General features: G+C 36.9%; 2 protein-coding genes across 4 annotated transcripts; one reads left to right on the forward strand and one right to left on the reverse strand.

The window, feature by feature from the left end:
• Nucleotides 1-2,255: 2,255 nt before the first annotated feature.
• Nucleotides 2,256-11,276, forward strand: mat2al (methionine adenosyltransferase II, alpha-like). The gene is made up of 9 exons (XM_081354260.1): nt 2,256-2,465; nt 2,758-2,835; nt 2,993-3,115; nt 4,468-4,580; nt 5,555-5,698; nt 5,830-6,048; nt 7,271-7,453; nt 8,458-8,591; nt 10,878-11,276. Exons 1-9 carry the CDS (start codon nt 2,390-2,392, stop codon nt 10,978-10,980), a joined length of 1,173 nt encoding a protein of 390 aa, XP_081210386.1. The 5' UTR covers nt 2,256-2,389; the 3' UTR covers nt 10,981-11,276.
• Nucleotides 11,277-11,356: 80 nt separating this feature from the next.
• On the reverse strand, nt 11,357-14,241 carry lyrm7 (LYR motif containing 7). Of its 3 annotated transcripts, XM_081353781.1 has the most exons (7): nt 14,113-14,241; nt 13,828-13,902; nt 13,163-13,239; nt 12,917-12,989; nt 12,637-12,707; nt 12,129-12,210; nt 11,357-11,635 (listed from the first exon to the last, which is right to left on the reverse strand). In XM_081353781.1, the coding sequence occupies exons 3-7, from the start codon at nt 13,181-13,183 to the stop codon at nt 11,565-11,567; spliced, it is 318 nt and encodes a 105-aa protein (XP_081209907.1). In that variant the 5' UTR covers nt 13,184-13,239; nt 13,828-13,902; nt 14,113-14,241; the 3' UTR covers nt 11,357-11,564. The 3 variants fall into 3 exon arrangements, with proteins under 3 accessions (XP_081209907.1, XP_081209906.1, XP_081209905.1); XM_081353780.1 differs by having other exon boundaries at nt 13,163-13,902; XM_081353779.1 differs by having other exon boundaries at nt 13,163-14,226.
• Nucleotides 14,242-14,406: the final 165 nt, after the last annotated feature.

Genomic DNA, 14,406 nt, shown 5'->3' on the forward strand with positions numbered 1-14,406 from the left:
TTTGTTTAATGTTAACATAATTCAGTGCATCTGTTATTATATTTGCTTGAGAAAAAAATGCCAATTTGTATTCTGCATTTTTCTGTTGCAGAAACATTTCTGTTGTGTAAAAAATCTAGTTTCATATTAGCAGAGCATTTAATTACATGGCATTTCTTAAATATTTTTTATTTTGCATTAAATCCATACCAAAGTATTTTGCTCTTGCTTTTTACTTGACTTTATTTACATAGGCTATGTGACCTCTGAGGAATCCAAAAGTAATCAGATTACATTACTTTCATTTTGAGGTGCTTCGATTAGATTACTGAATACTTTTTTATGAAGTAATTTGTAGCAGTAACGGAATAGGGTCCTACATTTTTAAAGTAACTCTCCCAACTCTGGCATTACAATAGCATTGTTTAGTTTTACAATTAGTTGACAAACTTTAGGATTTGTTGGACAATTATTATTATTACTGTAATATTAGATTATATGCAAATCCTGTTGTCAAACGTCAGGTGCACAAAACTTAATCGGATATGAATGAGGGGATTCATCACCCTTTTTTCAGGTGCCACGCAGACGCTTTTTATGCGTGTATGGCAGTGATTATACATTAAAGTTGCTTATCTTTGCAATATTTGTTCCTTATGGGCCGTTGATGTTTTCCTCTCCCTCGACGGCGCGCGCTGAGGCTCATAAAGTCGGTCTAACTTAAGGACGTTATCGGTCTTATTTAGACATTTATTGACTAAAAGCTGAATTTAACTCTTAAATGTCGGAATTAAAATGATTGGTACATGACATACAAATAGAAATATGCTCCAGAAATCTATATAAAATGATAAAATAAACCCATATCCTGTAATCACAAACGACTGTGATTGGTCTAATACTCTAATCAGTGCTGAGAAAAGTAACAGGCAAAGTGTGACAAACCGCAATCACACTATGAAGAGTTCAAATATGAGTTATTGATTTACAAACATAATCATATAACCTGACCATCAATTAGAGCTAATGTCAGGCCAGCTAACACCCATCCCTAGTGACTGTTCACTACAAAGGGCACTAACCGCTCGAATGGTCTATGAATGAGTGGACTTCAGTGGAGAATCACTATTTTGCTTCCTCTACCGGTCGCTTTAAGAACTGCATCAAGTCAGCACTAAGTTTCCATTTAAAACTATTCAGATCTGTTATCATTTGGCATTAGGACGCTTAGCTTTTAATATCCTCCTGAGACCCAGAAAAAAAAAGTTTTTTGAATTTAGTTTTTTTCCATGTCATCACACTGTTTAGAGCACAATAAACAAATGGTAAAAAAACATTTTTGAAAAATAATATTTTATTCATACGTTATGCTATGTCCTCTGTAGTGGACACCAGGACTAAGTTGTTTAAAAAATAAAATGACTTGAAATTATATGTATAGGCAAAAACAAAGGGATGTTTTTTCAATCACCAATACATTTTGGGGTTTCAGGATTTTTTCAACCAAAATTTGTATAAATATTATTCTCAACTATGTTATGAAAGAAATAACGGAATGAATTGATACACCATTTTACTTTATGCAATATGTGGGTAAAATGGCCATAAATTAATATTCCCATTCAATGCAATGTATCTATACACTGTATCTAATTTGCACATTAATGTGTTCTTGGAGCAACATTTAATGAAAAAAGAAGTGTAATAATTGGAGTAATAATTGGCAACATTTTAATAATAATATCTAATATTTCATAGGAATATTGATGTATAGTTTATTTCCATATTCACTTGTTGTGTCTCACAAAATGCCTGATAAACATGATTTAAGTCCTGATGTCCTCTACAGTGGACATGTATGAAATCAACGCCCTGTTCTGTAACAGAAAGTAATTTTTTTATTTGAAACCCCTTAACATTTTCCTGAGATGTTGTTTTATGAAATACAATTTGAAAAGTAGTCCAATTTAAATTATAATTACAATATATTATCATATTTCCATAAGAATGCTACATTTGATCACTAAATTAATGTCAGACATTTTTAAAGACCAAGGAGAAGTTGTTTTCACGGTGAAACCTCCAAACATTTGGTATCTCTGAAAAGTCCTGAATGTGCTCTTTACAGGACACCCAGGTTGTGTCATGTGACATGTATGATGTCAGAGAAATTCACTAAAATATAAAAAAGTCTATTCTTGGGTCCCAGGTAGCACGTTTTATGGTCGTCTTTATTATTTATGCCGTTGGATGACGGAGGTCGCTTGTGATTGGCTGAAGTAAAAGCGAACTCTAAAGCCACGCCCATTATAGTTCTTCATACTTCAGATTGAATGAAGCCGTGGAATCAAATCACACTTTTAGTTGCTTGCTGTTATAAAGCTGTAGTTTTGTTCAGTCTACATTCACCATGAATCCCTCTGGTAGTAAGAAATCAGGAAAAACTTTCCTTTTCACATCTGAGTCAGTTGGAGAAGGACATTCGGGTAAATATGAAGCACCCTTCATGCATAGCATGCTGACATGCGCAAATATTACCGTCAGTGAACATTAAATGTATTATACAGTTGCATTACTTACATTTTAATGTTGTTGTATTAATGCAATATATTGGTTTTAATGTGCAGAATCGCATTACGCAAGTTAACGCAACATGTCTGTACATGCCCCGTTAGTCATAATAATCAGTCGTGATTTTGAGAAATGTTAATGATCAAGAAATAATCAGTAAATAGTTCGCATATAATGTATCTGAACTCGTGTGTTTGTTGCTGACAGATAAAATGTGTGATCAGATTAGTGATGCTGTTCTGGACGCTTTCCTGACCCAGGACCCGGACTCTAAAGTGGCCTGTGGTAATCATCACTCTCAGCACTCTTCAAATCAACAAATGCTTGGCTTTACAAATATGAATTTGAGACACTTTAATGGTGTTTAGCTGGACACACACATAGACATTCCCATTCCTTTTTATGGCCTCTTTACATAAAGTCTTGTCTAATTTCTGCACAGAGTGTGTGTCCAAGACTGGCATGATCCTCCTGTGTGGTGAAGTGACCTCTAAAGCTGTGGTGGATCTTCAGAAAGTGGTTAGAGACACTGTCAAGAGTATCGGATATGACGACTCATCAAAGGGTATCTATAAACACACACCTATATACACAAATAAACAGTAATATTGTGAAGTATTATTACAATTACAAAAGTCAGCAGCCATTTCTCCAATCTTTAGTCAGCATGAAGTGGAAGTTGCTATTCTTTTCCTCTTATTGTGATTAAACGCTTCTGGAAGAAGAACAAATGTGGGCGGGGCTTGATTTTGTCTGTGGGGAATTGATTGGATGGTTGTGGTTTGCTATTGGTGGATCTCATGTGAGTGAAAGGCATCATCTGAGAAGAGAAGAGAAGAGCTGCAAGAGGGAGGGGAAGTTATTCTGATTCAAGATTATGAGGAATATGAATTAAAAAAAATTCTGATCATTATCAATGTTGACAACAGTTGTGCTGCTTCATATTTTTGTATTGCCATATTTATTTAAACTAAAGTCCCCATGAAATCAAAATCGACGTTTATTGGTGTTTATTGCTCCAAAACAAACACACAATTCGCATTTAGAAGATATAAGCATTCAAAACGTACAGTCTCTCACTTCAGCAAATATGGATTAATGAGTTTGATGACATCACTCTGCACTTCAGCTTCTCATCAGATTTTCTGTCCAATCAAATGCTCTCTAGCATCTGAAGCTCCGCCCCCTACATTATGAATAGACGCTGAAGCTGCGGCTGAAATCGGTCACTTGTTCACACATCTACTATTTTCTCCATGGTGAATGGCAGATAGTGCACTATATAGGGGATAGGGAGTGATTCAGACAGTGTAAATATGCTTTCCATCAGGGCGAATGAAGTCTGGTTTCATGTTAGCGTCATGTGAACCGCCGCAGTCCCGGTCCAGAGACACGATACACAGAGCGGATCATGTGATCGAGTCCCGCAGACCAGAAAACATATCAGACCCATTTGAATTCTGCAGAATGCTGTATTTTAAAGCGGTATGGAGGAAATGAGGAGAAACGGTTAGAGATTAGGACAAACTGAAGCTATACTGAGCTCAACGGCTCTGGCCGAGCTGTGATATAAACCAAACGCTATTGGCTATTTAAAAAAAGGGGAGGAGCTGTTTGATATGCCCCGCCCTGTCTTCCTGTTTAGTGGAAATTACGTCAACACACTGAATAATGCTGCGCGTTTCAAGGCACATGGGGGTTTATGGGATTGACTCTCTTTTGAAGCTTGTCTCGGCCAATCGGTGAATTGCAGTTTTAGTCACTTCTGTGTTGGATTCACGAGAGAGACCGGAAGTTGTAGAGAACGCAAAAGTATTTTTCCTCCCATCTCATATTTTTTCCATCCTCATGTCCCCTGAGGATCTCCGTAGATTACGTATTTTGACAAATAATATGATCATCATGTGATTTCTCCAGGTTTTGACTACAAGACGTGTAACGTGCTGGTGTCCCTGCAGCCTCAGTGCGCTGAGATCAGCGACTGCGTGTTCGAAGGCAGAGAGACGGAGGACATCGGCGCCGGAGATCAGGTCAGCTTACACACAGGAGAAAGTGTCCTGTGACTCTAGGCAGGGAAATAGCATAATGGCGAATTGCATAAAGCATAAATATTTGCCCCCCAATTTTTTATGGATATAATCATTATTTTTTTTGGTCTTTTTTGGAAGAAGAAGAATAACAACAATATTTTAGGGCTGTCAAAAGATTAATCACGATTAATCGTATCCAAAATAAAAGTTTGTGTTTAAATAATATATGTGTGTGTACTGTGTATAATTAAATTTGTATATATAAATACACACACATGCATGCATATATTTTTTAGAAATATTTGCATACATATACTGTATATATTTATATATAATTTATATTATATATAAATATAATTTTTTTATATATAAATTACACATTTTTCTTACATATATACAAGCATGTGTGTGTATTTATATATACAAATTTAATTATACACAGTACACACACATATATTATTTAAACACAAACTTTTATTTTGGATGCGATTAATCGCGATTAATCTTTTGACAGCCCTAAAATATTTAGAATAATGTGACAGCATTTTCAACCTAAAGTCATGAATGCATAAAGAACACTAGTAGTATAAAAAGTCAACAACAAATAAATGGATTCTATTATTATAGATAATTATTATACTATTATGAAACAAATCATAAAAATAATATAATTAAATAATAATAATAATAATAATGTAATAACAATAAAAAAAATTTTTTTTATTAATACAATACAAAAATAAGGGAATAAATAATAAGGAAATAGCATAATGTTAAATTGCATAACGCATAAATATTTGTCCCTCAATTTTTTATGGATATACGCAGGGCTTGTAATATAAAAAAATTAATGAAAATAATATAAAAATAATAACATAATCATTTTTTTTTTTTTTTGATTTTTTAGATAAAACATGTCAATTGTATCTTGAATAGAAAAATGCAATAATGCATGTTGTGTGATTCCTCCCCAGGGCTTAATGTTCGGCTACGCCACTGATGAAACAGAGGAGTGTATGCCGCTCACCATCCTACTCGCTCACAAACTCAACGCCAAAATGAAGGAGCTTTCAAAGACCGGAGTTTGCCCTTGGATTCGACCGGATTCAAAAACACAGGTGAAAGTCTCTCTGAAATGATAGGGGTTTAAGGAAGTAAACAACTAATATCCCGCACGCGGTTATCTCTGTAAACTAACAGTTCAAACACAGCCGATAATGCTGACGCTTTCAATTATTAACGAGTGCAGGTGACGGTGGAGTATCGGGACAACATGGGAGCCATGGAGCCTGTTCGGGTTCATACGCTGGTCATCTCAGTTCAGCACAGTCCCGACATCACGCTGGAGGATATTCGGCTCAATCTGATGGAGAAAGTTGTGAAGACGGTCATCCCCGCCAAATATCTGGACGACAAGACAATTTATCACCTGCTGCCCAGTGGGAAGTTCCTCTTGGGTGGTCCTCAAGTAAGCACACTAGTGAAGTTCGCTAAAGCAAGGGTCAGTAATGAGGCCTAGAGCTATAACAGTAACTATACAGTTTCAACAATCGTTCTAATTGTATGAGAACAGAGAAATACACACCGCAGCTATAGCCAAAACGACACATCGCTGGAGTCGATGAACGATAAAAACATCGACAGCCAATCAGAATCTATCCTGCTTGTGTACAAGAAGTGCACTTAAGTTTAACGAATGTTCACTTGTAGTGTATTTCACATTTTTAAAGTATATTTTCAAAAAACTGTGCTTGCAGATAATGTAATATTAATGAAATAAAATTAAGTGCAAGACTTAAGACTAATAAGACTGTTTCTTAGCATACTTTTAAAAAGTCATTTTTCAGGAATGTCAAACTTTGTAACACAACTTTCCCTCGCGGGTCAAAATGACCCGAAGCCCTAAAATTATATATATATATATATTTTTATTTGTCCAGAAAGCTTATTTTATTTCATTTTGATAGTATTTTTTTCTATTTTTTAATGCAATTTTTTGGGATATTTCTTTTACTTGTTATTTTATTTACCTTTAAATTACTAGATTTGATCAATAAATAATAAATAAATAGTAATTTAGAAGCACATTCCTCACATTCTTTCAACTTAAAAAAGCTGAGCTTTTAATTCAGCTCAAAATATCTTACATTGGGTGTCTTTGTCAACCTCTTGTGGGAAAAAAATAATATCACATGATATTTCATGACTCTAGGACTATATGACATCACTATATGGAGCAAATGAGCTGTTCCTCTGGGTCCCGAAGCCAGTTCTTTCAGTATGCATTCAGATACACATGTAGACATCATAAAATAATTTTTTGGTAAGGTTTTAGCATTTTTAGGTTTTTCTGTGTGTACCGAAGCATTCCTCGCATTCATTCCTAAGTCAAATTGACCCGCCAGGGAAGGATTTGTTACTCAAAACTCCTCAAATCCTTGTGTGGTGTGTGTGTGTATTCATGGTTCAAGTGCGTCAAAAGTCCTGGGGTCTTGGACTCCTCTGATGAACACTACATTTTTTTATTTCAAAATGACCCAAGGGAAGGATGAGGGTTACATTTTAAATCATTATGTTTTAATAATCTGCTGTTGTGCTTTACATAAGTCCACTTATTACACTTATAAGTACTGTTTTAGATGCATGCTAAAGTGTACTGGTTTTCACGAGTGAATGCTGCTGTTTTCCAGGGCGATGCTGGTCTCACTGGCAGGAAGATCATCGTGGACACCTATGGCGGATGGGGAGGCCATGGCGGAGGAGCCTTCTCTGGGAAAGATTACTCTAAAGTGGACCGATCGGGGGCGTACGCGGCCCGCTGGGTGGCCAAGTCACTCGTCAAGGCCAAACTGTGTCGGAGAGTTCTGGTTCAGGTAACACTTCTGTCAGTTTAGTAGGATTATGCACTGTATGTGTATATGGTGTAAGTATTATGTAAGGAATAATTGACGACGGGCTGTTGAATTATTAGAAAAATAATGCAGACCCACGGTTTTAATCTGGACGCAAAGCGGAGTGGCTGTTACACCTCGGCTGTGCATTATTTTCTAATAATTCAACGGACCGGAGTCAAATATTCCACTTATGCTACAGTTACTACACCTCAAGACATTGTGCAGATGATGTGTTTCGAGACGTTTGACAGGTTTTTGTCCTTAAAACACTCCTGTGTGGAAACTGTAATGCGGTCAAGACCTGCCTGGAACTACTTTAGCCGTGCGTTTCCCTACACACCGTTGAACATTTGTCAACCAATCAGATTCAAGCATTCAACAGCCCTGTAGTATAAATAAATTTAATAAAAGTACAAAATTTGAGCCAATCCATAAAAAAGACTTCAGGCTGCAGTAACCTAAGTAGCCTTAGGCCCCGATCACACTGAATGCGTTTTTTGCTTAACGACTTCACAAACCGCAACTACCTCAATGTAAACAGAAAGTAAATAAAGTTAATAAAGGGCTAATATGACGTTTACTTGACTGACAGGACAGCTGTTTCGGTGGTTGCCTAGCAACATAAAAAACACGAACCTGAAGAACGCGTTCGGTGTGATCGGGGCCTTAGTCGCCACAGTAAAAGCCTGGTCATGTTAGCAAAAAAGGCCCATGTATGAAGCACAGCTCACACTGCGTTGTTGATCAATGCGGTGAGTTCACTTAAAAAACGTGATACCGATGCGATGCAAGATCTGTGTATGTACTATATGTACTTCCCTTATGTCAAATTTGGATTTTTTTGACTGAAATGATATTGTGCGGAGCAACAGTAAATGTGACTGCACCGAGAGGAAAGTGTTTTCTGACTGAGGGATGAAATGATAAATGATGAAGAAATGATACGCAAGACTGTATTGTTAATATTGTATGTTTTGTTATAGATCTCGTATGCGATTGGTATTAGTCAACCTCTGTCGGTGTCTGTCTTTCACTACGGCACATCGCCGAGAGATGAGGACGAGCTTTTAGAGATCGTTCAGAAAAACTTTGACCTGAGGCCAGGGGTCATTGTCAAGTAAGTACACACATATAGTGTAGCAGTGCTGGGTTGATTACTAATTCTAGTCAGTTACTGACTCCAGATCACATGACAAAAATTCTATGTATGGCCTAAAACATCATCTTTGCAGGAGTGTAATATGAAGATTGTACAAAGTAACATTTATTTCGAACAACACTGAAAATGAATTGGAGACAAGCCATAACAGCATTACCATATACACTCACTTAAAGGATTATTAGGAACACCATACTAATACTGTGTTTGACCCCCTTTCGCCTTCAGAACTGCCTTAAAGGAAAACTCCGACTTTTTGGGACTTTAGCTTATTCACAGTATCCCCCAGAGTTAGATAAGTCCATACATACCTTTTTCATTTCTGTGCGTTCTGTAAGTGTTATTTGACGCACCCACCGCTAGCCTAGCTGAGCACAAAGACTGGATGTAAATGGATAATGGTAGCATACTAATCCCAATAAGTGACAAAATAATGCAAACATTTTCCTATTTACATGTTGTGATCTGTATAGTCACAGCGTGTACAAATAACAAGGCTATATGAGACAAAGACCATTTTTAATCGTATAAATACTGGGAACTATATTCAGATCACAACATGTAAATAGGAAAATGTTTGCATTATTTTGTCACTTATTGGGAACAGAAATGAAAAAGGTATGTATGGACTTATCTAACTCTGGGGGATACTGTGAATAAGCTAAAGTCCCAAAAAGTCGGAGTGTTCCTTCAATTCTACGTGGCATTGATTCAACAAGGTGCTGAAAGCATTGGTTAGAAATGTTGGCCCATATTGATAGGATAGCATCTTGCAGTTGATGGAGATTTGTGGGATGCACATCCAGGGCACGAAGCTCCTGTTCCACCACATCCCAAAGATGCTCTATTGGGTTGAGATCTGGTGACTGTGGGGGCCATTTTAGTGCAGTGAACTCATTGTCATGTTCAAGAAACCAATTTAAAATGATTCGAGCTTTGTGACATGGTGCATTATCCTGCTGGAAGTAGCCATCAGAGGATGGGTACATGGTGGTCATAAAGGGATGGACATGGTCAGAAACAATGCTCAGGTAGGCCGTGACATTTAAACGATGCTCAATTGGCATTAAGGGGCCTAAAGTGTGCCAAGAAAACATCCCCCACACCATTAAACCACCACCATCAGCCTGCACAGTGGTAACAAGGCATGATGGATCCATGTTCTCATTCTGTCTGCCAAATTCTGACTCTACCATCTGAATGTCTCAACAGAAATCGAGACTCATCAGACCAGGCAACATTTTTCCAGTCTTCAACTGTCCAATTTTGGTGAGCTCGTGCAAATTGTAGCCTCTTTTTCCTATTTGTAGTGGAGACGAGTGGTACCCAGTGGGGTCTTCTGCTGTTGTAGCCCATCCGCCTCAAGGTTGTGCGTGTTGTGGCTTCACAAATGCTTTGCTGCTTACCTCGGTTGTAACGAGTGGTTATTTCAGTCAAAGTTGCTCTTCTATCAGCTCGAATCAGTCGGCCCATTCTCCTTTCCAATTCTGACATTCAGTTTGGAGTTCAGGAGATTGTCTTGACCAGGACCACACCCCTAAATCCATTGAAGCAACTGCCATGTGATTGGTTGATTAGATAATTGCAGAAATTGAACAGGTGTTCCTAATAATCCTTTAGGTGAGTGTATACACTATATGCACAAAAGTATTGGGACGCACCTCTTAATTCCTGAATTCAGCTTCTTCAGTCAGACACAGGTGTGTAAACTAAGCCCTGACCTCAACCCCGTCCAACACTTTGGGATGAACTGGAACAGATACTGTGAGCCAGGTCTTTTCATCCAACATCAGTGCCTGACCTCACAAACGCTCTACTGGATGAACTCCCTAAAGTTCCCACAGAAACACTCCAAAATCTTATAAAAGCCTTCCCGGAAGAGTGAAGATGTCATAGCTGCGACTCCATGTTAATGTCTTGAATGTAAATGTGATGTCATCACAGTCCCTGTTGGTGTAATGGTCGTGTGTCACAATACTTTTGACCATATATAGTGTATCTATGGGTCCAATATGCATGCGTCACATGACTAAACATGCGTAATTTTTCACAGTCCACACTATAATGCAAAACTGTCACTTTCAAATTTGTCTGCTTTGGGGAACGTCTTCAAAATAAGTTTCCACTGGACAAACACAGTGTGAACGGAAGGCAAAAATGTGTTTTAAAGTGTATCCGGATTAGTGTAGTCGTAGCCTCAGATTTATGGGAATGTTGACTGTGTGAATGAATTCCCCCTTACAGGGCGCTTGATCTGAAGAAACCCATCTACCAGAAAACTGCCTGCTACGGACACTTCGGACGAGACGCGTTCCCGTGGGAAAAGCCCAAGAAACTCGTCTTCTGATGTCGAAGAATTCCAAGTCTCCACATTCCTTTCAGTGGCTAATGATGACTCTGATGGTTTTGTGCTAATGAACCTTTCAAATGCTTCACTGTGATCAGTTATTTAATGAATTATGTGGAAAATGTGATTTTTTTATAAATGTGACTTATAATAACTGAAGGAGTAAAACCCCTTTAATGGCACCTTGATTATTAGAGTCATTACATAATTGTCCTGTATATCAAATCAATTATCAATTAATAAATACTTCTTTCATGTTTACCAGCACCAGTGTCTACTCATATTAAAGAGTATTCAAAATATATTACCACTTATGTATTTCGTTTTACTAAAAATGTAGTGTATATCTGTCCTGTACCCAAAAAGAAACTGCAATATCTTGAAACAGATTTTATTCAACACTCAGCTTAACAAACAATATTTACAAAATGCATTTAATTCAACAACATCACATCAGCTTTGAACCAGCATATAAGTTATTATAGTTGTGTGATTATGGCTGTAACTGGATCATCCGCATTAATGTGTTTCCCTGTCCTACATCAGCGACGTGGAGAAACGCTGAAGAAAAGTCATTGTTTTCATCATGTCTTTTTCCTGGGAGAATCGCAGTACGGCACATTTTCCAGCAGGAGACTCTCGCGGGGCCGTAACACTGCAACATATAATCATATTATTATATATATATTATATGTTATAAGCAGATTATATTATAAGCAACGAGAAAATAAACATTTGAATGTCAAAATTAGGATGCATCTTACAAAACTCACGATGTTTAGTCATATTTCAACCTCAAATTAATTCAAATGATGTTCTTATCACTCCAATGTAAAACAAAAAACAAAATCAGATTAATGATTTAATATAACATAAATCAACTTACGACAAACTTATACGATTGAGATTATAAAGTATACACCAGTAATATTTGTTGTACTGTCTGAACACATGCCGATTTAAAAATCACTTCTTTAATACGGTAATGACTCAGTAATCAGGAAAACTAGTTTGGGAGGATATTGAGATTTCATGGAAATTCCACCATGCAAGAAATACTGATTGGCTAAAAACAAGCTTGATTTGTCTATTTATAAGGGTTGAAATGTGACCTGAACATGTTTTAGAGATTCACCCGAATCACTCACAGATTTTGTTTTCCTCCACATGCTCCACCTGGATCACACTCTCACGGAGGATGGTCTCCACTGAGCGGGCCATTTTAAGCATCTGAGGAGAAAGAGCGTATTAAATATCAAACTTATGATTCTCCCGAGTCAGACTGAGTGACAGTTTAATATCTATCTATGAGATCAAATGGAAAAGAAACTATAACTCATTTTATTTTATTTATCAAAGCAACATTTATCATTTTTGTTTAGTAGGAAGTACTAAAATAACTAAAACTAACTGCAAAGACATAAAAAAACTAAGAAAAACAACAAAATTACTAAAACTTTAAAATAAAATGAAAATATAAAAAGAACAGTAACACTTTACAATAAGGTTTAATTTGTAAACATTAGTTAACATGAACTAACAAGGTCATGATAATCTCAGCATTTACTAATAGATGTTAAAAGATCAAATGTTGTGTGTGATAATATTAGTCAGTGCACTGTGAACTAACTTGAACAAAAATGAATAAAAGTTTACCTCTTTAATATTTTCTTCTGATGTTTCATTCTTGTTCCTTTTGAATTCTTCATTGATTTTGACCCTGGCAGCTTCAGGTCCACAGGGAAACAGACATTAATAAGACACCCATGCGACAGAAAGAGGCTTTTATTTAATATATACTGAAATAAACATTCTTAATTATTTATTATTCAGAACGTAACAGTTGAAAAACACTGTCAACGACGGAGCAGAATAATAATAATAAAATGGATAAACATAACACGTTGTGTGTGTGTGTGTGTGTGTTCGGTGATACCCGTCAGAGCTCTGCCGTCTTCTTTAAACACATCTCTTCTTGTTCTGTGCAGATCTTTGAACACCCGCAACACCTTTTAATAGAAAGATTAATCAATTTTAAAATTGTATCAATTTAATAACAGCAGCGCAGTCACTGAGTTTGCTAACAAACATAGCAGATACAATGTGTTAACTAAATAAAAAAACAATGTGACAAAGAAACTATTAGAAAACAACAATATTGTAAATGTTTGTTGTTTCTCACCTTCAAGCGCGTCCCCATCATGCGCGAGTCTCGCTCTCCTGACGGTGTTCGTGCACAGCGCGTGCACAGCGCCCCTGCTGGACCGGAGACGCGCACATGTCGAAAGAGACGGTTAGACGGTGTTTTTGATTAATGTATATTTATTATAAATTAAAGTAAATGCTTATTTGAACATTTTCGCTTTTACAATGTTACTATGAGGGTTGAAGGAGCTCAATATTATCATCAGCACCATATAGTTCATCTTCAGCTATCCGTGTTTTTTATTTATTGGTAATATTGAACTTAATTGTTTTTGCCTATTTTAAGATTAATATTTAGATTTTTTCCCCCAAAGGATTTCCATAGGACAAAACAAATACTTCTACAATGTTATTATAACTACATTCAAACTATTTTCTAGTGTTGTAAAGATCTGCAGAACATAAGCTTCGGTTTTGGCCAACATTTCAATTTTTTTTTAGACCGCTAACTTATATTCTTCCTGTGGTCCACACAACACTTAACATACATTTTCATCATTATTATTATTATTTTAAGTTTCAAAAAACATTAAAAATACCCTCAACAACGAATCAGAGTCCAAACACAACACACCACAGAAAGATTGTTCATGTAAGTTATGAAATTTATTGAACACAAAAGTACAAGCCAGTCAAACACACTAGCAGACGACGGTCTCTCGCTCAAACACAGCAGATGTCGAGAGTCCTCCACACACACACACACACGAGCCAGGGCTGAAAGGAGAAGAGCAGAAGTTAGAGCAGAAACACTCCTCAGAGTCATGAAGAGGAGGAAGACTGAGATCGACCCTCATGATAAGAGAAGGTAATCTTTCCCCTGGGCAGGGTCAGATGGGTAGTGTGTTTAATCATTGGGTCAGTTCAAATCTTCGATCTCTAAATGTAAAATCAGTCGGCTGAACTGAATATTAAACCGTTCTCTACCTTTAACTGATCAAGCCCAGTCCTCTCCTCGCGCAGGACATCAGCGCACATCTATCAGCGCACGTGGACAAGAGGAATCGCGGGATCTTCTTCTTCTTCTTCTTCTGTGTGTATTACCAGAGAATGTCTAATAAGGGGAGAAGTGCCACTCAATAAACTTCCGGTTGCAGTTCCACTCTTGTTCCATATGAGGGCGCTCACAGGACGAGTGCAGAAAGAATGGAGGTCTATCTATACCGCTCAAAATCCACTTTTCTTACGATATAATTTTTTGTCTAGTAATTTGAATGTTGT

Source organism: Scardinius erythrophthalmus, assembly GCF_964197995.2.
Source record: "Scardinius erythrophthalmus genome assembly, chromosome: 23".
In the NCBI taxonomy this organism is placed as follows: Eukaryota; Metazoa; Chordata; class Actinopteri; order Cypriniformes; family Leuciscidae; genus Scardinius; species Scardinius erythrophthalmus.

What these genes read in the sequence shown, in the direction of transcription:
- lyrm7 (XM_081353781.1), bottom strand. Translation starts at nt 13,183, where the DNA reads ATGATGGGGACGCGCTTGAAG. An exon ending in CAGAAGAAAATATTAAAGAG is followed by an intron (nt 12,211 to 12,636) that starts GTAAACTTTTAT and finishes CTTTCTCCTCAG; the next exon opens with ATGCTTAAAATGGCCCGCTC. An exon ending in TGTGGAGGAAAACAAAATCT is followed by an intron (nt 11,636 to 12,128) that starts GTGAGTGATTCG and finishes TATATGTTGCAG; the next exon opens with TGTTACGGCCCCGCGAGAGT.
- mat2al (XM_081354260.1), top strand. Translation starts at nt 2,390, where the DNA reads ATGAATCCCTCTGGTAGTAAGAAATCAGGAAAAACTTTCCTTTTCACA. An exon ending in ATATGACGACTCATCAAAGG is followed by an intron (nt 3,116 to 4,467) that starts GTATCTATAAAC and finishes TGATTTCTCCAG; the next exon opens with GTTTTGACTACAAGACGTGT. An exon ending in AGGCCAGGGGTCATTGTCAA is followed by an intron (nt 8,592 to 10,877) that starts GTAAGTACACAC and finishes TCCCCCTTACAG; the next exon opens with GGCGCTTGATCTGAAGAAAC.